This window comes from Lytechinus pictus, chromosome 5 (assembly GCF_037042905.1).
Source record: "Lytechinus pictus isolate F3 Inbred chromosome 5, Lp3.0, whole genome shotgun sequence".
NCBI classification, from domain to species: Eukaryota; Metazoa; Echinodermata; class Echinoidea; order Temnopleuroida; family Toxopneustidae; genus Lytechinus; species Lytechinus pictus.
The window spans coordinates 39,817,966-39,841,427 of record NC_087249.1 but is presented as its reverse complement, the minus strand read 5'-3'; the positions used below and the strand labels follow the sequence as shown (position 1 = coordinate 39,841,427).

The following is a 23,462-nucleotide window of genomic DNA, read 5'->3' as shown; positions in this document are numbered from 1 at the left end:
AATTTTGTTATGATTATGAAATCTGATAGGTTTAACGTTACATTGACTAGTCACTAGGACACTGTCTAGTGCACTCTATTGATGTCGGCACTTGACAGGTGAATGAACTTTCCTAACATTAGATTTCTTGTGACAGTTGTATCAAGAAATCTTTGTCACTTTGATTGAAAACTGAGACAGTCCCTGTAAACTGGGACGATCCCATTTTTCTGACAAGCGCCTCTAACGTTAGTATAAATAGTAGTGCAACTAAAATAGTACTGATCATGGATGGAAATGTTGCAATTCAGTCAGTCTGCAAATCCCTATGTTAGTGAGCAAGATTTATCTAAGTCCTCTCGTGGCTGAATTCATATCCGAGCGTGATCGGTTCATCACGGACGGACATTTGATAGATTTTGGAAATTTTGAAGGCTTGTAACAAATTAGGAATAAGATGAACAAGGTTCCTTTGTGTTTTATAGAGAAGGGTAGGACAAAGTATGCTGAATGATGAAAAAAGTTTGTTGCCATGGTTACCTACAAACATATATATCCAGTAAATGTGCCATATCACAGACGGACATGATAGAAATGTGGTTTTCAGAATTTTTGTACATTTTTATTGTTTCTATCTAAACAGCTTAACATTGACCAATAATTGTTAATGCAACTAACACTCAGGTATGTTAGCTTAGAACTATGTTCAGCATATTGAATTCTTAACCAATATCAAACTTCTGAGAGGATTGCAAATATTTTCCATCACGGACGGACATCTCGGACGGACATCACGGACGGACACAATTAAAATACATTGGAAGTACCTTGTAAGACGTTCTTATTACTTTTTTGGGGGAACAAATGTTATTGTATTGATGATTTGTACATTTTTAATATGATTAAACAGTATTAGTTGCACAATCAAGTTGCTACAACTTGATTTAAGTTGTAGCAACTTGATTTCTATGCTAGACGCACAGTATAATCTAGACATATGATTGCTTTCAATCAAATGTAAAGAATGTCCTAGTGCATATTGTCTCCTTTTCAAATTATAGAATACTAGTAGGTACCAATTCAACATCTAGTTGATCAATGATCATGTTGATACAACTATTTTTATGATATATCATGATGATACATGTTAATACATTTTTAGGCATTAATTTTCCAAAAGCAAAGATATTTTTTTGGTCCATTAACTAAATCCAAAAGATTAAAAGGTTGCTGATCCTTATGCTTGTTTGGTGGATCAAGTATGACCACAACACTTGTCAGAGGCTCTCTTCAAATTTATCTTTTGTCCATATTAAAGTGGAGACACCCCATAACTTCAACAGCCCTCATGTATTTTGGCTCTGACCGAATCCAAAATTGAAATTGATAATTCATGTACCAATCAAAAGCTTATTATGCTTCTAATTACTGCAGTGCAAGCTTCATAAATAGTATGCATTTTAACAGTTTACCAGATAAGCAATTTGCTTAAAATTAGCTCCAAAATGGACTTCAAAAAAAGGTATTCTTGTACTTTTCACAATCCTCAAGACCGTGATGTCATGTTCTGTTAGAAGCATTGTGAATCCATAGGTTTGTACATGGAAAAAATTGATGATTTTTCTGCTTATCAGATTATGCATTCTACTTTCTTGTTTTCCATCACTTTCTGCAAGCTTGAATAGATTAAATCTACAGCTTTGGACTTGTTCTTGCAATATTTTATTTCCTGCTTTTTTGACACACATGTAGCTTTCCAACTCTATCTGCATTCCAATTATATTTAACAATTTTTCCTGACAACAATTTAGCCCCAATAACATCCAAACAAAGATACCATTAAAAAAATGTGAAGAGTTGTAGGTTTCCATCCATTTGAGTTCTGAATAATTTTCAGTGACATTTTTCACTGCAAATTGAAACTAAAGTTAAATTCATAATCTGTTCAGCAAAGTTTCCCATTTGCATGGATCATTCCACAGTATTAGCGTATATTGCTCACTTGTCCATCCATGATGAAATTAATGTCCGTCCGTGATCATTTCTTATTGATTTATGATATGCGTAAGATGTATAGATTTTAGCTATGTTCAAATAAAATGATGTAGGGGAGACCGGGGTTAGTTGGAACATGGGGTAAGTTGAAACATTATAATTTTCTTTAACGTCTTTAAATAAATTTCTGCAATACTGCCCTCAAGTTATTGTCATTATCAACGGCCATCCACCATATTACAGACAACACATGTGCAACAAGCCTGGTGAAGTTAGAAACAAATTTTTGTTTTTTGACCTTCTGAGTAAATTTTTTCTCGTTCAGAAATGTTTGATTATCTCGGAGAAGTTTACAGATCAAGTTGGCCAGTTTAGGGGTATAATAGACACTAATACCAAGCTACAAAATGAGGTTATTAATATGCCATGGTGAAGTCCCTTTTTTGTGCTGTAAGCTTATAAACGTCAAATGAGCCTCCGGGTTTAGTTGGAACAAAATTGAAGGGGCTAGTTGGAACATGTTCCAACTTACCCCAAACATAATTATGAATGAAAATATTGGATATGAGAAAAAAAAAAAGTATTTCACACTCTTCTGAACATGTATTGTATACCATGCTTGTTTTCTTTATCAGTTAGGTCTGAGTGTGCATTTAAGGCCTATTGTAGGCACCTAATGCAATGTTAACCCTTATCAAAAGGGGGGGGGGTCAATTTGAGCCCCCCTCAAGAAATTTTGTCACTACGCCGTCGCACAATTTTTTTTTATTACACTGCTAGCTGACTTTTTGCTCTCAAGTCTTGCGCATCATTTGAGACCAAATTGGTGATGCCTGTGTTTCAAAATTACGCAACAGATTGTATGTGCATGTTCGGACCCAAAATTGTTCAAAAAGGTGATTCCATGTACAAGGTCAATGCAAATTGTATTTTTCAACCAAAAGTCATAAATGTATGATTATTTTTCATTTTGCTGGTTCAAATAGATTCATTTTATGCTATTTATGATCGAAAAAGACTCCTGACAAAGTCCATCGGAAAAAACAAAGTTCGAAAAAACAAAAAATACATAAGAAATTATATTTTTTGCATTTTTTGGTGGATATTTGTTATTAATGTGAAAATTAATACTCTCACCAAATATTCTACTAGCTTAATAAATAGAGTTAAAGGCAAAAACATACAAAAGAAACAAATTTCTGGAAAATTTTATATGCTTATTTGCATAATTGATTATGAAAAAACTAAAAACAATCAATTTTTGTCTTATAAATTTGATGCAGAAGTACATGAAATTGCTGATAGTACACTTAATTGCATGTAAACTCAAACGCACCCAAATATGCGGAATTCTACTACACAGTCTGCTTGCGTGAGTGGCTGTATAATAGAAAACATAAAGTTCAACGAATCCACACTTTAATATTTTGAACTTGAATAAGATAAAGCAAATAGGCTAAAACCATGTAATATTACAGTTTTAAGTAGTTTTAGTATAATTCTTAATTGACCATGCAGTGTTCCAACTTACCCCATACTATGTTCCAACTTACCCCGATATGGGGGTAAGTTGGAACGTTTGCGATAGCCTTGTTCAAGGTGGATTTTTTCAGTAACCATAATAGAGTTAAAAATTTTATGGGGTACATTTGAAGCCCTGAGATATATGCTTCAAGCTGATAAATTGATTGTTTCTCGAATAAAATCTATTTGGATTTTACAGCCATTTTTGTAAAAAATGTTCCAACTAACCCCGGTCTCCCCTACAGTGTCTAGTGAGATACTTCTACACACTTTTAATTTTGTTTCTATTTTGATAAAGAATAAAAAGCTGAATCCATACATATTATCCATATCAATATTATCATAAACTCAATAAAAACTGATCACGGACGGACATTAATTTCATCACGGACACATCTACCAGAAAAATTTACTTCCTATATTTTTTTCTACTGATTTATGTTTGATGATATATTAATGTTAAAGAGTGCAAGAACATCCAAACCAAATTAGAGTAACTTTGAAAATAATAAATCTAGAGTGAATTGAATGTGAGTGAATTTACTTTGTCCGTCCGTGATGAAATTAATGTCCGTCCGTGATCATTTTTTATTAAGTTTATGATATGGATAAAGTGTATGGATTTCAGCTATGTTCAAATAAAATAATGTATGTACAGTGTTTAGTGAGATACCTCTACACCTTTTTATTTTTTATTTCTATTCTGATAAAGAATAAAAAAACTTTTCATCTTTTTTTTCATCACGGACGGAAATTTCAAAATGGAAATGTTAACACCTACCAAAAAAAATTAGTTCCCAATATTTTTTTTCTACTAATTTATGTTTGATAATAGATTAATGTTCAGAGTGCAAGAACATCCAAACCAAATTAGAGTAACCTTAAAAACAATAAAACTAGAGTGAATTTGATTTAAGTAAAAATGTCCGTCCGTGATGAGAGGTAACAGCACCCCCATGAATATAATGGACTATGTCAGTACTTTTGGAATCATCAATCTTCATGAAATTAATTTATTTGAAACCTGAGATATATTCAAAGATTATTTAAAAGCAATTTTGATAGAAATACCTTTAAAAAAATTTTTCACCTCAATGCTAACCCTTAAAGGAGAATGAAACCCTTGAAACCAGCTGAATCCATATCAAAGAGAAAAATCAAAGAAACATATTGTTGAAAGTTTGAGGAAGATTGAATGAATAATAAGAAAGTTATGAGCATTTGAATATTGAGATCACTAGTGCCATGTAGATCCTCCCATCGGCAATGCGACCAAGATCTGTGATATCACACACGTACAACTCCCTCATTACTTTAGTACTTATTTCACGTATATTCTCACTTTTATAGAGTCTATCACAAGGTGAGGTGTTCTCTTTATGAGATGACAAGTACAGAGGTTTCACAACATTATATCATTGATGAATCGTTTGTCATATGATTAGAATGAGCAAAAAGATATGTTTTGGGGTATATTTTCAGTGTCCAAATGGGAGAGTTGTACGTGTGTGACATCACAGATCTTGGTCGCATTGCCGATGGGAGGATCTCCATAGCATTAGAGGTGGGCTATAGAGGGTGACATTTTCAGAACATGCTCATCACACCTTAGTTTGATGAATTAGTGCACACTGACACCATAATCAGAAAAAAAAATGAAAAAAATGCGAAATCCAGGGTGCCCTGGCCGAAAAACCCGAAAATCCAAGATGGCCGCCGGTTTGCCTAAAAAAACGTGTTTTTGGCCATAAGTTGGTCATTTTTTAATCTCTTAGCCTAGTTTTGATGTCTAAACCTATGTTTTTGGGGTCACTGAACCCATTTATGACATTCATTTTAATATATAAGTGTTCAAATTCATGTTATATCAGTATTTAATCAAATTTCTACTTATTTTCTCAAAAAATGCGAATTATTACAATATCGCGATTCTACAGCTGACGTGTGCATCACAATCGTTAGTTTAAGCCTTCGTTTTTTTTGCTTCTCCTTGTCTCATGCCCATTATCCAAAATTTTATCTTCCACTTTGTAAGTATAGACAACTAGTTCCAGCACAGCTCCCTTCATCAATGCATGTAATGTCACTACATCACCACCTAATCCTTATTTCTCAACCATCTGCTGATCCCTACCATTTAGTAATACTTTCCTCATGTTTGATGGGGAATTTGATGCCATTTATGTACTTATCTATGACAAACAAATGTTATGTAATACATCATGTTCCTCTCCTTGCATCATATGGTAAAGTCATCATCTCACTCTGTGGCTGAAAGTGGCTATAAAATGAAGGAGGATTGTCTTTTGCTACCTCCACTCATGCCACTTTATTGGCAGTCATTCCCAGTTCTCTGGTCTAATTCTGGGGTCCATAATTGCTGACACAATGTGCCTTTACTACATGTATGATTCAACTTGGAAGACATGGCTGCTGAAACCAATGACCATTTGGTATTTGTCTTCATGGACATGCTACCTACCACAAGTGAGTGTGTTCTGACTATAACCAACTATTCTTCCAAACGTGAATCTACAAAGCAGAAACACGCAATTCACAAGTTTGCTGAAGCCCTCCAATTTCAGTGGCAGAAGGCATTTTCTGAAGAACATGTACTGACTCTCAACCCAATCAAGAAAAGGCTGTATAGTGCAATACAAGCATACTCAAGTAAAGTTCTCAAAAAGGCAAGAAAGGAAAGGCGAATTCATCACCTCAGATGGAAAGCTGAAGTGTCAGGGTTATTTGACATTTTGAAGCCGACTTCTGATCCTGACAAGTTTGATCCTGATGAACGTGCCTTCTATTACGATAAAAAATTTGGTGCTAGAAAGATGGCACTGAGTGATCAGATCGATCTTGAGTATGATGTTGCTGGTGAACAGGAGCGAAGTGAAGCATTGGAGCATCGTCAGGCCGAAGAAGCAGAACTGGCTTTTATTGAAGATGGTGCAAGACTGCCTGCTGCTGCGATGGATGCCGATTATCAGGATGATCACATGTCTGTGTCAACTGACTTAAATACCTCATTTACAAGGGCAGGCTCAATTCGACAAACCGTGCCAAAAGTTGATGAAGCCACTCAGACTACTCTTGATGTCAACTCGGCTGTTCCAATTCGTACTGGAAAACGCAACTTTGACCCCAAAATTAAGTGCGCTCTGGCATCAGCAAGCAGCCAAGCCTCAATAAGTGTAGAACAAGCACGTCGATCATTTCAAGTGACCAGTGAAGTGTTTTTTTTCTTATCTGCAGATGAAGCTCTACAGAATGAATTGGGTGAGTAATACATTCAAGCCTGTAGGCTAAGTTGCATTCAGTTTACAAGGGAACAAAATACAATGTATAAATTGATCAAGATATAACATTTCTAAATGTCCAATCAGCCAACATATTCAGGATAATGTTAGCATAGATTACAGCATTGCATAATAATAAATCATGATAAAGAGAGAACGAGAAAGTGAATATGAAAAAGAAAAAAAATGTTTCTTGTACTAGTACAAAAGCTGTGTCCTTTTTTATTTTCAAACTGCAGGTCAAGCTACTAGCAAGTCTCCTAAGCGTCCTAGGAAAGCTGCAGAGTATGCAGCAACTTACCAGCATGTTCTGCCTTCAGCCCGTGTCCTTGCACGTGAGAAACACATGCAAGCAATACAGCAAGAACGTAATGCTGCACTGGCTATTCTTGATGCATCTGGTGAAGACAAAGTGACTATACACTATGATACTACAACACGGCGTAGGATTTCTGGAGAGTGGACATCCATAATTGTCCGACTAGCAAGTGGGAAACTCTTCAGAATGCGACCTTTGTCTATGGCTCTTGAAAATCGAGAAAATATCACAAGGTTAATGGTTGAAGTTATCAAGCGTCTCTCTCTTGCTACGTGCAACCAAGCCTCACAAGAGGATCTGTGGAAGAAGGTTTTTGCATTTATGACTGACTCAGTTGCCAAAAACCTACACATTGAGTCTCAAATAGCAGCATCTCTTAACAGTCAGCACATACCTCTACACTTGTTGTGTGTGAGCCACACATGTGAGGTATTTGATGCAGGCAATATCTCTACCCTTGTTCAGCATGAAGTCAAGTTAGGGCTTCGTGAAAAGCTAATTGCACACATGCCGACCCTGAAATCCTTCCTCAAGAAGAGTGTAATCATAGCAGCAATACAGGCACTGACAAAACTAGTAAGTAATGATGGACACAAGTCGTCCATGTGGGAGATCTTCGAGTGTGAGGTTGCATCTGCAGGCAAAACAAAGAAGCACAGCCTCTTTAAAGAACGCCGATTTGCTCAGATGGGATACACTGCTGCGGCCATTCTATATCACATCCCAGAGTATGAGGCAACATTGCAGAACACCAAATCCAACAACCTACTTGTTCAAGCCTGCCATCTGTACCTTGAGTGTGACTTCATCATGCTAGCATTGAAGGTATTGGCCTGGTTCACATACTGCATAACCCTCCCATTCCTTAATATGGTAGAAGTCAGCTCTCAGAATGATCTAGTGACCATCCTCCCACGTCTTCATGATGATCTGCTGAATAACAAGACAGATACGCTGTCTTCATACAAGGTACCATACTCTTTCCAAGTGGAAAAACCAGAGACAACTGTAGGCATGTATCTTCTGCAGCAAATGTGTCAGCAAGCTGCCAAAGATTTAGCCACTCAGAGAGGACGTGAGTATGGATTTCAGCAAACAGCAGAAACGGGTTTGGCAGAACCTAGAGCAACTGAACTCCACAAACTCACACCAGAAGATCTCACCAATCTACCTACAAACAATTTGCAGTGTGAGCGGGATCTGTCAAAGTTTGACAAACTCGCAAAACGGTCTGCAGCTGCTTCCAATAGAAACTTCACCGGCAAGGGTATTCGAGATGATATGACTTTGAACAAGGCTGGTGTAGTAACTGTGGAAAAAGTGACCCATAACATTGCAAAAGTGTTGGATAAGAGTGAACAGAAATGGGTGGAAGAGCAACATCCTCTCTCAGGAAAAGCTTCAGCGAAATGTGGCCCAAGCACAACAAGCAGTAGAGTATGTGCATAGGCTGTTACAGAAATGTAAAACATGGGGAGGTCCTTTAACAAATGTTGATGAGCTTCAGGAATGCCTGGATACCCAAGATCCCACCAAGCTTAAAACTATGTTACGTGCAGAGCTGTCATATCGCAGACACATCTCCCATCGAGATTACTTGGTGCGCCCACACTTGTATAAGGTCAACCAACTATGTGAAACACAAATGAAGGTGAACTTGACTCTTCTATTGACTGGAGGAGAGTCTGATAATCTCCCTGCCCCTGATCTTCCAACTGAAGATGACATGGTGAATGCATTCAATCTAAAGCCATCCAGTGGGATCACACAGCCAACTGCCCATTCCAACCTTGAAGAAAATACCGATAAAGAAGTGGGCATCAATGAGTTCTGTATTGTGATATGGGATTACAAAGATAAACGAAACTGGTACCTTGGTATGTGTCGAGACCAAAATAAAGACGGATATGAAATCGAGCACATGGAAAGAGTGAAAGGAAAAGATCAGCATGAGCAATGGAGATGGCCAAAGAAAGATGATGTACATACAGTACTGCCGATGCAGATCCTTCCATGTAATGTAATTGGCTCATGGGATACAACTTCCAGCAGAAACATGACATTTGTGCTTGACAATTGGCATATTGTAGAAGGCTTATTCAAGTCATTTTACAATTAAATATGTACACCCACAGTGGACCTGTATGTACTCTCTGACTAGAGGTCTAATGACCAAAATCTTATTAATTGGTACTTTTAAGCAGATACAGTATTACTATTGGCTCCACAGTTACCATGCCTGTCGACTCGAAATTCACCAGCCACATACAGGTTTTCTGCTTGACACATACATGTATGTAAGTTATTTGTATACTTCTTGCTGTATTGTTTAAAATACAAAAAAAAAAACACCTTTAATAGCTAGAATTCATTATTAAGAATATCATAGCTAGCATGACTTGAAGAAAATACAGAAAAAAGTACAATTGCTGTTGGGGTAGGGGTGAAGGAGAATGAAAATTTAACATTAAATATGGGGAAAAGGTGAGTATAATGTAGAAGATTAGGTTTAACACCAAAAATATCATTATATTCAATTTCTTTGACCCCTAAAACATGGGGTTAGACACCAAAATTATTACAATAGACAAAAAAATGACCGAGTAACAGCCAAAATTGTCTCTTTTTAGCCAAAACGGCGGCCATCTTGGATTTTTTACGTTTTCGGTCAGGGCACCCCGGATTTCACATTTTTTTAATTTTTTTTTTCAAAAATGGTGTCAGCAGGCACAAACTCATCAAACTAGGGTGTGATGAGCATGTTCTGAAAATGTGACCTAATATTGACCCTCTATAGCCCACCTCTAATAGCATTAGTGATCTCGACATTCAAATGCTCATAACTCTTTTATTGCTAGTCCTATTTTACTCAAAGTTTTGTTGATCTTATTCTTTGATTTTTCTGCTTTCACAAAAGCTAACTTGCTCCAAGAGTTTCATTCTCCTTTAACCGATCATGCTCATCCCTGCAAAATCTTGTGAATTGTGAGACTTTCTTTCTCCAGGAATTTCAAGGCCAAATAATTATTATAATCACGTATTAAATTTTAGTATTAGTGGATCTATAATAAATTGTTCTTCAAAACGGCATTTTGTAACATCGCTAATCAAAGGTACGTCATACATGTCATAACGATGCGGTTCGATCAAGTGACAATTAAGGGTCAGACCTATTGTATTTGCTTTGTTGACAAACGGATCGAGGGATCTACACGAGATCGGTCTGACGTCTGGTAAGAAATCTTCAATTTTTAACCTTTTTATTAACCAATTTTTGAAACCTTCATACGCATTAGGCGTATGAAGGTGTAAAACTAAAATTTGCCAATAAGGCAATAATTTAAAATTTTAAAGAAAATCACGGCAGCCAAAATCACAAAGTGACAAACATTTATTTAGCCTAGGCCTACGTGATTTTTATCTTAGATGGATTTCCTAGGCCTTAGGGAAATCCATCATTGTTTTGATGAGTCTCTTATACATATATGGCAGGCGGTTCATCAAGGCTCCATGATGAAGTATATGTCAAAATATTAATAAATATCATCATGGAGATCAAGGCTAGTCCACGCCGCGCCTCCTGTATAGGCTGTACACCCAACAGCAGGAACTATGAATGGGACCTACATGTCGGTTTACGCAGCGTGGCCGCTTGCGACTGTCACTGACAGTGACACTGCACTGGGCAAGCCAACCAATGTTAGCTTTTGTTACGTACCTAAAATTGACTCCGAAAATATATCTCGCATGAAACTTCTACCATTGTAGACCTGTTTAATAGGCTTCCTTGTAGACGGTTTCTCAACATTTTCTGGAGAGCTCTCTTTTGTGGAACTGACTTTTTGTTTGGCTGATTCTGAACTTTCGTTGCTCCGGATTGACGCCATTTTGAACAGCTCCCTCTTCGCTCGCGAGCTGAGCGAGCGCGAGGCGCGGGTATTATGTGTGTATAACAGCGCAATACAGCATACCAGATTCAGACGGAAATGAGGCTAGATTAAACTGGATATTTTGACTTCAAGTTCTGTTCTGGTAAGGTTATTTCTGTATATTATGTATTAAAGCGAGATAACGCAGGCGTAACGTTTGGTACCGTACCGGTATATAAATTTCAGAATATAAACTTCCAATCAAATTAATATGAGTTTGTTGTCGCCTGTCGTCGAGTTTTTTTAATGTTGCCGAGTTCATGATCCATGTGATGAGGCCGATGTGCTAAGCGTAGGACTAGGTATGATGGTGGGCCCTTAGTCTGCGCACCTAACAATTTGAGTTAAGATTTAACATGAATTTCTTCTTATTTCACAAAATCTTTTGGATAATAATGTTCCTTATATTATTGAGAGTAAGTATACCAAATTTCTCATTAAAAAATAAAAGAAAATATAGGATTTTCTTGAAAAAACCTTGGGCAGTCATTTTCAGATTGAAAAAAAAAATGGTACCGGTACCCCATGTCTGCGCACTCATTCACTTTGCACACGATTCAGAGATTTTGATGAGAAAGGCTGTATTTTGAGGCCGTCACATGAAATGCCCTGAATTCATTATTTTTTCACCATTTTGAGTCGGATTTTTTTATGAATACCTGTCTATGTATTGCATGTGTAAAGTTCGTGCTCGTTGCGTATCTTCTTTTACTAGAATCGCGCAGATACGCGGGTGCGCAGACTTGGGAGACCGCACAGACATGGGGGAACTGACCATACATGTAGATATGTAGGCCTACATAGTACAGGTCTAACACAGTTGAGTTAGGTCGACTGTGAGTGTGAATGTGATGAGAAGTGATTGTGATTGACGACTTAGCTGAGCTGAGCTACATGTAGCAGACTGCAGAGATCTGTTATTATACTACTAGGGTGAGTGACTGGGCTGTTTAACTTAAGTTAGATCTTATTCTTGGTTTAGATTCTGACTTCAATTCAAATCCAGTAATGCAGTACCGTAAGTAACGGTGTATTAACCGCACCTTTTTCTCGGCGGGACAGAATCAAAAGTCGGGGGTGCGGTTTATACACGGTGACAGGTCTGAGCCAAGCCAATCTCAGCCCGATACCACTACCAGTTTTCAACTCGCGTCGGGTGGCCGAGCGTAGCCGCTTGGGGCAATCCCGTTTAGAGGGGTATGAGCCGCGGGTATAAAAGGGAAGCAACTATGACTACCGGTATCTGCCGTAAATGTCCCTCAAAGTTATATCACGGTAACAAACGCACCTACCTTCATGAAACTGACTTTTTTTAATGGTGTGACTCTGTCTTTGTTGTCATTTTTTAGTCATCGCGGCAAAGTTCAGACGCCAATCGATCGCACAGCGCGGTGCAGCTAGCCGAATAAGACATGCATGTGTAATGTTTATCGCAACGTCAACGTAAGCTGGCGCTTTACCTTTCCGTGGAAGTTATTTTGTTTGACAAATTATTGGTATTATTTGACAATTAATTTCTTTCATTTGCCTTTCCTTCATTTCTCTCTATCATCCATCATCTCAAAATCAATCTTCAATCCCCATCTTTACTCCTTCCGACTTTTTATTTTTAATTATCATTCACTTTATTCCTGCCCAGAGCTCCCATTGAAAATACGGTATACCGGTAGCCTACTAGCATTTTTTCCCCCTATTTTGCTGTCTGTAAGATACCGCCACACACGTACTGAGAACTACCGGTAGTGGTTCAAAGCAGACAAGAAAAACACCTGAACAAAATCGCAAATTTCATGTATCTTGAACCTTCCCGTATTCCCTTGTCTAAAATTCATGTCAAGACATTGAATGCTAGACAGAATTCTGAAAGCAAAAGTGGGGCTGTGATGCAGGAAATATGATATGAACGATCTTCTCGTATGGGTCCTACATGTCGGTTTACGCAGCGTGGCCGCTTGCGACTGTCACTGACAGTGACACTGGGCAAGCCAACCAATGTTAGCTTTTGTTACATACCTAAAATTGACTCCGAAAATATATCTTGCATGAAACTTCTACCATTGTAGACCTGTTTAATAGGCTTCCTTGTAGACGGTTTCTCAACATTTTCTGGAGAGCTCTCTTTTGTGGAACTGACTTTTTGTTTGGCTGATTCTGAACTTTCGTTGCTCCGGATTGACGCCATTTTGAACAGCTCCCTCTTCGCTCGCGAGCTGAGCGAGGCGCGGGTATTATGTGTGTATAACAGCGCAATACAGCATACCAGATTCAGACGGAAATGAGGCTAGATTAAACTGGATATTTTGACTTCAAGTTCTGTTCTGGTAAGGTTATTTCTGTATATTATGTATTAAAGCGAGATAACGCAGGCGTAACGTTTGGTACCGTACCGGTATATAAATTTCAGAATATAAACTTCCAATCAAATTAATATGAGTTTGTTGTCGCCTGTCGTCGAGTTTTTTTAATGTTGCCGAGTTCATGATCCATGTGATGAGGCCGATGTGCTAAGAATTCTGAAAGCAAAAGTGGGGCTGTGATGCAGGAAATATGATATGAACGAGCGGCGGCGGCGGCGTCAACATAAAATCTTAACCTAAGGTTAAGTTTTTGAAATGACATCATAACTTAGAAAGTATATGGACCTAGTTCATGAAACTTGGACATAAGGTTAATCAAGTATTAATGAACATCCTGCCCGAGTTTCAGGTCACATGACCAAGGTCATTTAGGGTCAATGAACTTAGACCATGTTGGGAAAATTATTTTCAAAATCTTAACCGAAGGTTAAGTTTTTGAAATGACATAACTTAGAAAGTATATGGACCTAGTTCATGAAACTTGGGCATAAGGATAATCAAGTATTAGTGAAAATCCTGGTCGAGTTTCAGGTCACGTGACCAAGGTCAAAGGTCATTTAGGGTCAATGAACTTTGGTCAAGTTGGGGGTATTTGTTGAATTACCATCATAACTTTGAAAATTTATGGATTTAGTTCATGAAACTTAGACATTAGGTTAATCAAGTACCACTGAATATCCTGTGCGAGTTTCAGGTCACATGACCAGGTCATAGGTCATTTAGGGTCAATGAACTTTGGCCAAGTTGGGGGTATTTGTTGAATTACCATCATAACTTTGAAAATTTATGGATTTAGTTCATGAAACTTGGACATTAGGTTAATCAAGTACCACTGAATATCCTGTGCGAATTTCAGGTCACATGACCATGGTCAATGGTCATTTAAGGTCAATGAACTTTGGCCGTGTTGGGGGTATATGTTAAATTACCATCCTAGCTCTGAAAGTTTATGGATCTAGTTCATAAAACTTGGACATAAGAGTAATCAAGTATCACTGAACATCCTGTACGAGTTTCAGGTCACATGACCTTGGTCAAAGGTCATTAAAGGTCAATGAACTTTGGCCGTGTTGGGGGTATTTGTTGAATTACCATCCTAACTGTGAAAGTTTATGGATCTAGTTCATAAAACTTGGGATATAAGAGTAATCAAGCATCACTGAACATCCCCTGTGAGTTTCAGGTCACAAAACCAAGTCAAAGGTCAGTTAAGGTCAATAAACTTAGGCCATGTTGGGGTAATTGTTGAAGTGCCATCATAACTTTGAAAGTTTATGGATAGAGTGAATGAAATGTGGACATGGGTGTAGTTGACAGTCTTAAGTCTCCGTTCAAATGTCATTTATGGTCAATGAACGTGGTATTATGTCATTATATGAATGATGTTTTTGTGAATGATTATTTTATAGTAGTTTTCAAAGTTAGCACTGCTGCTATATTAAATCGCGTAATGCAGGCGAGACTGCCAGAGGCGTTCCACTTGTTATTGTTTGAAAACAAAGTGCGTAGCTTTAGGTCCCCCATCATATAAGAGACACTTGTAAACAAAGATGGATTTCCCTAGGAAATCCATCTTTTATTGTTTTAATATAAAAATCACGTAAATTGTTGTGATTTTATTAATCTCTAGGCCTACAGTGTACACTTTTACTTGCCCTGGGCAATCGGGCAAGTGCTTATGTAGCACCCGGCACACACACAATAAACAAATGCCTTGGGCTTCTGAGTAGCCTGGAGGCTTCTGGGGAGTAAAAGATACGTAGGCTTACTCCCAATGAAGCCTGGCTTCGCGATGCCAAAGGCTCACACACACCGATGAATCGGGCAACAATAATAATGCGCCAAACTGTTAGTTATGTTTAGAATGTGATGTTAACACTTATGTCGATGGGCAATAATGTTGGTTGGCAACGTTTGGCAAAAATATTGTTATAGAATAACGCTAAAATGACATGAAATTATTAAAAGTAGAAGAGCGTCGTCAGGGACTCGGTTTTATAATTATAAGGGGAGCAATAAAAAGCTCTCCTAGAACTTTTAAGGAGAGCGGTAGAGGAGCACTTCAAAAAGCTCTTCTTCAACATACAAGGGGAGCTTTTTGCCCAATTAACAAAATGGATGGAGGAAATATATGTACTATAAAATTACAATCAACAACCAAAGGAAGTATTTATAATTGTTTTACAATGTATTGTAATTAGATTGTGTGTTGTTAAACCTGTTTTAGTTAGGTTTTGACTTTGGCTAAAAGTTAAGTCACTGACAATTTTATTTTTTTTCGGGGGCTCTATTTTAATTTTTTTGTCAAATTTCGGGGGCTCTTTTTAAATGCTACTTTTTTGTATTTTGAGGAATACCTGTTCACTTATTAAGGAATTATTACTTTTTGTTTAATATTGTATGATTTTTAAAGTTATTTATCATGTTTAGAATCTTGGATGTGGGTGTGTGTGGATGGGTGGGTGTGTGTGGGTGTGTGCGTGTGTGTGTGACTGTGAGTTGGACTTGGATATAAATGAATTCAATATCTAATTTCTACTCCACTTATTCCAGTACAATACCCTAGTCAGCCATGTACATGTAATAAAGGCCCACTTACCCTAACTTTTCCTGAAGTTCTTTGAAAACGCAGATCTCCATAAAAATTTAATTTCTCTATGGGGGAGTCTAAATTTGGTGAGAATGTATTCATTAAGAACTTAAATATACATGACAATGAAGAAATCATCAAACTTTATTGGCAGTTTTGAATAATATTCCTGAAATGTAAACTCTGTCTGAAACAGAAAATCACCATCATTGAGGCCTTTACTGAGCGAATTGTCCCCCAGAGCTCTGGCAGAGAGACAGAGCTCCAACTGGCTAGCTAGTAAAAGCGCCAATGCGTGAGCCTGCCGCCGTCCTTGTAAAAAAGATGGAGCTTTGTTTGATGATTTATTGTCTGATATAATACCTCATCCCCTAGAAAAAGAAAACAAATGATTTTTTAGTTATGATAAATTAGATAACTTATTTTAGAAGTTAATAAGCCGTTTTGAAAAGCAAAGCCGAATGACAACTCACCAATGCTAGGTTACTAGACTCAGGGATTTATTTCCTGTGTAATTCGAATTATTTTATCACAGAATTGTGATATCTGTAGGGGAAACATGTGCATTCGAAATGACACACGGTGGTAGTCATAATGGACCCCTATACATGCAACTCTTTCCCGACCGTTGCGTTGATTTTTTTTTTCCATACCTGGTACCATGTGTATGGAAATACGTGGTACAGAAAAAATAACGCAACTTCGGAATTTGAAACTGCGCTACTCGCTACTTTTAAGGTTTATTCGTGATTTTGAGTGTGGATTTTGGATGGTTTTTAAATGGTAAGCGGAGCTCTAGCATATGGCACTAGTGGGCCGTTGAGTTGTTATCACTCGGCAATAATTTTGAGGGCGAAATTCAGATTTTATGTCGCCCCCGAAAGCATGATTTTGGGTGATTTCGAGGGCGACTTTAGGCATTTTCGCGCTGGTCAGCTATCGCGAGGCGCGCTATTAATCGCGCTACCAAAAATGGATTAAGGCGCGCATGTAGCGCGCGATCGCTCTCGCGCGCCTTAAAATCGAGTCCCTGCGTCGTACTTACATGTTATTGACGCCATCTTGTCTCCTTTGTGATTGCATCCTAGCGACGTGACGCGTCTATAGAGGGCAGCAAAATCATGAGCAGTGCCAATTGTATATTATGAATATTAACTGGCCGAGGTTATCAATTAATTCACCGATTTGAATAAAATACAATCAAACGTTCGAAATGGATGATAGTGCTGCCACCAAACGGATATCCGAACGGTTTCCGCCCGCGTGGACTGATAATGGTTTTCATTTTTCGGGTTCTGGTATCCGTGGACACTGATTCACCACTTTCCTGTCACAAAAACTCATTAAATTTAGTAAGACTCGCCAACAAAATTTATAAGTTTTAGTCGCCAATATAATCACCAATATCAATTAATCTTCTTCGGTAATATATTCCCACCGAAAACCATCGTTTTTATATCAGTTTTGGAGCCAAAAAAAAAATTGCACATGGTGAAGTATGGAAAAACCGCTACCGGAAGCACGCGCGCACATGTATTACAGAAAAAAAAGATGGACGTAGCTCACTTTTTATGGTACAGAAAAAATACGCACTTTGCAATTTGAAACTGTGCTTATCGTAAATTGAGTTACTTGATTTTGGCTTTTCAGATATTTAAATTACATGTATGATATGGCTTCACTGCTCACTCACGGCGGGCGCAATTACCAGGAAAATATTTGCGCCCGGTCGTCAAAATTTTGATGATTTTGGGGCTTTATGGGCGCAATTGATGGTTTTATGAGCGCGAATTTGCGCTCAGCGCCCGCTTATTTCAAGGCTGGCTTAAATCTTTGTGAAACACCCCCCCCTGGAATCTTCAAAGAAGTGGAGGGATCAGCTAAGAGAGAGTACAATGTAAATGGAAATTGATATATATATTTTTATTCCATTTTTTTTCTCCTCCTGCGTGTAGGTTTTATTCTAAAGTAGTAGCGGAAAACATCATCAATCTAGAGGAGAAAAGTCAGTGCAATGTTTGGGGGAAGTAAAACCCCTTTTGGGGGGACATCATCATTTGGGACAGGTAAGTTTGTACCACTAATGCAATTAAAGTAGAAAACAATGTTTACTTTATTTAGGGGCTATTTTTAAGTTTCACAACGGGCCATTGTTGAATTTTTCAGGGCCATTTCTTACACTTCGAGGGCTACTATTTTGCCTAATAATGCAACAAACAATGATATGTTAGATGAAGATATCATTATTGGTGTGTGTTTGGAATACTGAATTTGTACATGTAAATATTATGGGATACTGTATGTCACAGATCTTGGGGCGACTCTTGAAAAATAGTTGCCCAAAAGCATTCAAATAGGGAATTTTAATAGGGGCAATATGGAGACATGTTGCATGAGGCTGTCAATTATGACCCTCAACCCCAAAACCCATTATAAGTTGTTCCAAATGAATAAATTTAGCTTTTTAATAGATTTACAAAAATCATAAGCTTTCATTTATATATAGCTTGAAAACTTATCAATAAAACCCACACAAACTTTTGATATAATGGAGAAGAATTTCAATGAGTACCTCAAAGGATAAAATTTTAGGTTCAAAGTTTAGGTCTGGGTTGACTCTAGCACGGAAATTGCACACAGTGTAACTTGTAATTCCAGCAGTCTAGAACTTCAACAAATTCAAATTTTTGCCAGAATAGAGAAAAACAGCCACTCTTGCAAACAAACTGATCTTTCCAAATGTTCATTTTTTTTAGATGATATCGTATTACTATTTTGACTGATTGTAGAAAACATTGCCTGAAGACTTGTTTTTGATTTTGAGGTGGAGGGCCACTATTGACCCTTTACTGTGATGGTTAGAAATTACGTCACCCTGGTTGATTTACCATTTAGTTTACTCTGTCAAATCATGAATTGCATGCAAATTTAGCTAGACTCTTGGACAACAGATTTAATGGTCTTCAGCGTTCAACTCGACTTTCTAATCTGACTTTGTGTTTTAATCCCTACATATTAGGAAATTGAAAAAAAGACATTGCTTCTGGGCAATTCCGTAAAATGATCAACCTTTTTGTATATCTGACCCACATTTTTCTCAAGCCCTACTTCACTTCATAAACCGACCAAGTTATGGTCATTTGACAGCATTACAGATTATTAAAAGAACCAGAAATCAGAGACAGAAACTTTCATGAAGGTCCCACATATAGGGGGTCGGATGTACATGTACATATCTTATGGAATTGCCCTTCTGGCTTCTGCATTAGTCAAAGGCAAGTATGTGATTGGCTGATGCAGAAGTGATGTTTTTAAAAATGTCAATCTTACAAACCTATTGTATGCCACGTATGGAAATAAATGGTCATTCAACAAACTTGGAATTTGGATGATACAAAATCCGAGTTTTAGGGGTGTTTGGTTTGATGAGATATGACCATTTTTCTGACGAGGTAGAATTCTTTTGGCAAGTTCACACTCTGTTGCAATTGGGTGACAAAGGTCAGGAGTGTATTAACAATCAGCCTGAGTGATTTGTTTCAAGACATTTCTTTTTTTAATGATTCCTGTTGGCCATTTTTGTAGCAGAGACTCGCAAAACAATGAAATAAAGAATTGAAATTAGTTTGACCAAAGACCTTATAAATTGACTTGTTTTAGGGAATAAATTTTCTTCTTATTGAAACCTTCACATTCTACCTTATTACTGATAGACCAGGGGTGTGGGGGAGGGGCATTATGACCCCCTTTGTGCAATAAATCTGTAACATGAAAAGCTTGCACATGAAATGAATATTTCTCTTTGAAGTGTTTCACAACCTTGAGCTGGTGTTTGTAGTTCCGATGGTCACAACATGCTAGCCCTAAAATTGTTTTAACGAAGAAGTTCACCCTGACAATAAGTTAGTTTATTATTAAAGCAGAAAAATAGGAGTATTAAAAGTATCGATCAAGGTTTTGCTGCATGTCATGGCCTTATACAATTACAAATGTTTAATCACATACCTGTATGTGCCAATTTGATAATTTGATCCTAATGTACTCAGAGTGGCATGTTATGTATACATGAGATCAATTGATTAAAGAAATCCTGTACATGCATGTATTATTAAACAAAATACTGCTCTTATACACATGTGATGTCCATATGTGTATTTACATTGTGTGCACAAAATCTGATGGGAGTTTACTGTGGTGTGTTTTTTTCCAATAAAAATGTGAGTTTCCATCTTTTCCGCCACTTCCCCCATTGTCATACTGTAGAAGCTGTTATTTTCGCGAATCGCGGGGGGCCCGACATTTTCGCGATCGGGAGATGTAGAATATATTTCCACAGCACTTAAAAGAAGTAAATCTAGTGCAAATCACGTACATATTTCTACTCCTCAAATGCCCTATGCTGATGTGTGTTTTGTACATAAATATGTCCCTGTAAAAACAGTTACAAACTGTGGAAAAAAGTGGTTTAAATTTCAATTTTTTTACCTTTAAATCTGAAAATTCATCATGCCACAGTTTGATCTGTAATTTATAGGGTTAAGCAATCTTTAGAATTGGTGTTTTGTTCTATTAATTTTTCAAAAAGATGGTAAAAGTGCAAAAATGTGGAATTTTGTGAACAGAATCTTCACCTTTAAAAGCTCTGGTCATATGACTTATGAATATTAATGAGTATGCAAATAGCTGCCAATACGTGTGTATAGAGTCAATCAGATGACAATAAAATCAAATTATTTCATGGAAAATACATTTTAATATTACAGTGAGTGAATAGATATTGATGAAATAATGTTAGAAAATACTTTAGGCTCTGATTTTGTTTGAGAAATTAAAAAAAGTGAAATTCTAGCTAACTTTTTGAATCACTATTAAACTGTACTTTCTAAGCCTTATTTTGTGTACATATACAGGTGCATATCTCCATTTTCTCACTGTACAGTATGTTTTCAATAGCAAAGCTTTGCTGCGGGGAACATTGGCACTGACTAAGAAGTGTGTCAATATTTTCGCGTGTTGTTAAATTCGCGGCCGATCGGCAATTCGCGAAATCCGCGAAAATAAAACCCCCGCGAAAATTACAGCTTATACAGTAATTTTTGTTCCCAAAATGCACAGATTTGATGATTGAAAACATGCATGCATGTCATGAGTCACATTTATGATTGTCATTAGAAATTTCCTGCATATCAGCATGGGTGAGGGGTCACAAGAAGCGGCAGATTGGGGGGAGGGCGGGGGGATGGCTGAAGGGGCATTGGCCCCTACAGCCCCATTTTTTTGAAAATTTGGCAATGGCTTCTATGAAAGTGACCTTTGAAGAGTTTTTTTGTTGTTGTTTGGTAGAACATATTTGTACAACAATAAACTGCCCCCCAACCCCCGTCAATTGGTTTATTTCCAATTCGCCTAATTTCAATTCGTCTAATTACCAACTCGTCTACTATCATTTGATCCATCATCAATTCGTCCACTATCCACTTGGTCTATTTTATTTCGTCCACTTACCTTTTCGTCTAATAACCAGTTGTTCCAAAAGCCATTTAGTCCATAAACCATTTGGTCTAATCGTATAAAGTGTTAATTGGGCAAAATGAATGAAAGAAAATGGGTATTAGACCAACTGTTTTTTAGACGAAATGGTCATAGAAGAACTGGTGATTAGACGAAGTGATCATTGGACCAAATGGTTGTTTAATAGACAAAATGTTGATGGATGGAATTGCATTAGACTAAATGAAGGTAGACCATGTGATGAGTGGACGAGTAAGCAATACATGTAGATGAATCGGCCGTCCTTGGTCTTTATTACAACAAGCCTATTTTATGAATTAAAAAATATCATAGTATTAAATGATCTAATAACTTTAATACAGTATTATGAGTGCAAATAATTAGAGCTTGATACTTGTAGATTTTATTTAATGAGCAACATTCAAATACTTGAACTTATTTTTGTGTAATATTTTAGCATTGGCATTCTGTATGATGAAACTTCTCTTCAATTTATCCCCAATCTCACTTTCGCCATCCAGACTTCTCATGTATAACTATTCGTTGAGATGATTGGCAGTGCATGCAGCGCAGAGGCGTGCTGTCATGAACTATCAATAATCACGATAGTTAACTTACAGTGCATTGATGTACATGTACGTGTATACTTCTGTTATGAACCAAGCTTGGTGTTGAAGCTTGATCTAGCAGCATTTTCACACTCTAAACCAACATCAAATATCGGACTTGAAACACCCACTGTAGCTTACATGTACAGTACATACATGTATTCAAATTGTGAATATACCAGCTTCCTTACAGTAGACTTCAAATAACCTAAAATCTTGCCTGACCGGGAGCTGGGCTATTGTAGTAGAGAAAAATCAGACAAGCATATAAACTCAAAAGTTCATCAGAATCAGATGTAAAATAAGAAAGTTATGACACTTTAAAGTTTCGCCTATTTTTCACAGGGCATTAATTACAGGAAAGTTTCAAGCTGCAATGTATTGCATTACATACCGGTACATGTATGCTACTTTAGTGTTTATGTGGATAAAATGAGTCAATAGGTTTGTTTCCTTTTAAAAATGCACTCCCTCTTCTGACTCTTTCTCAGATCACTGCTCCAAAGGTAAATACAGTTTATTTTGATGAAAAAAGTAATGATTTTTTAATAGACCCCCACCAAAAAAAAATAAAAATAAATAAATTTACTGACAGTGAGTAAAGATTTTGACCCAAAAATAAATCATTTCACAATATTGTGAAATGAACGACAGTATTATTGGGTCAAAATCTTTACTCATTGTCAGTAAATTTACTTATTAATGATCTTTTCCCCCCATACAATCTACATGTATGATCTTCCATAAAAAAAAATATGGGGAAAGAAAAGTACAGACATAGAGAGAGGGAGAGAGAAAGGAGGGGGGGGGGTACATGTAAGAGGGGTGCAGACAAAGAAGGAAATGGGAGAAGGGAGAGGGAGAGAGAGAGAGAGACAGAGAAAGGGACAAAGAGATATAAAAGAGAGAGAGAGGGAGAGGGACAGAGCGACATAGATAAGAACAGAGAGAGGGAGAAAAAGATACAGAGGGCAGGCAAAACATTGCCAAGATCATTGGCGGAAGTGCCATGACATTTTTAACTGGCTGGGTAGCTGTAGACTCGCGGGACCAGTGGTGAGAGGCAAATGTAAACTGAGAAGTCACCTCGAATTAGTTGCGTAATTATAACCTGTGCTGTTACGGTGTGGGGGAATAACGTGTGGGCATTCCCCTGGGGTCCTTGATTCAGCCATAGGTCTTAGGCAGACATGGGGCTTATCTTTGTGGATTCATTTTCATGCCGGGGACTCACTGGAGAGGGAGAGTGTGCAGGGGATGTTCCCCATTTCTCCTGCCACTTTTTTTTCAGGGATTGTCTGCCTCGACGTCAGTCAAGTAGGATGTGCCGTTTAGCCAGCTCTGGATCAAG

The 23,462-nt window shown here is 37.5% G+C and overlaps 1 protein-coding gene across 21 annotated transcripts in view; it reads left to right on the top strand.

The window, feature by feature from the left end:
• Positions 1-11,059: 11,059 nt before the first annotated feature.
• The window catches only part of LOC129262007 (nuclear pore complex protein Nup98-Nup96-like), a 54,202-nt gene continuing 41,799 nt past the window's right edge, over positions 11,060-23,462 (top strand). For 10 of the 21 annotated variants that reach the window (XR_010293760.1, XR_010293758.1, XR_010293755.1 and 7 more), the window contains exons 1-2: positions 13,278-13,366; positions 17,948-18,058. Coding sequence is in view for 14 of the 21 variants with exons in the window: in XM_064100370.1 (XP_063956440.1) it covers positions 18,007-18,058 (52 nt within the window). In the remaining 7 variants the exon portion in view is untranslated. Of the gene's footprint in view, positions 11,149-11,310; positions 11,462-13,277; positions 13,367-17,947; positions 18,059-23,462 lie in introns of those variants that run through there. The other 11 variants (XR_010293761.1, XR_010293759.1, XR_010293757.1 and 8 more) reach the window with 5 other exon arrangements.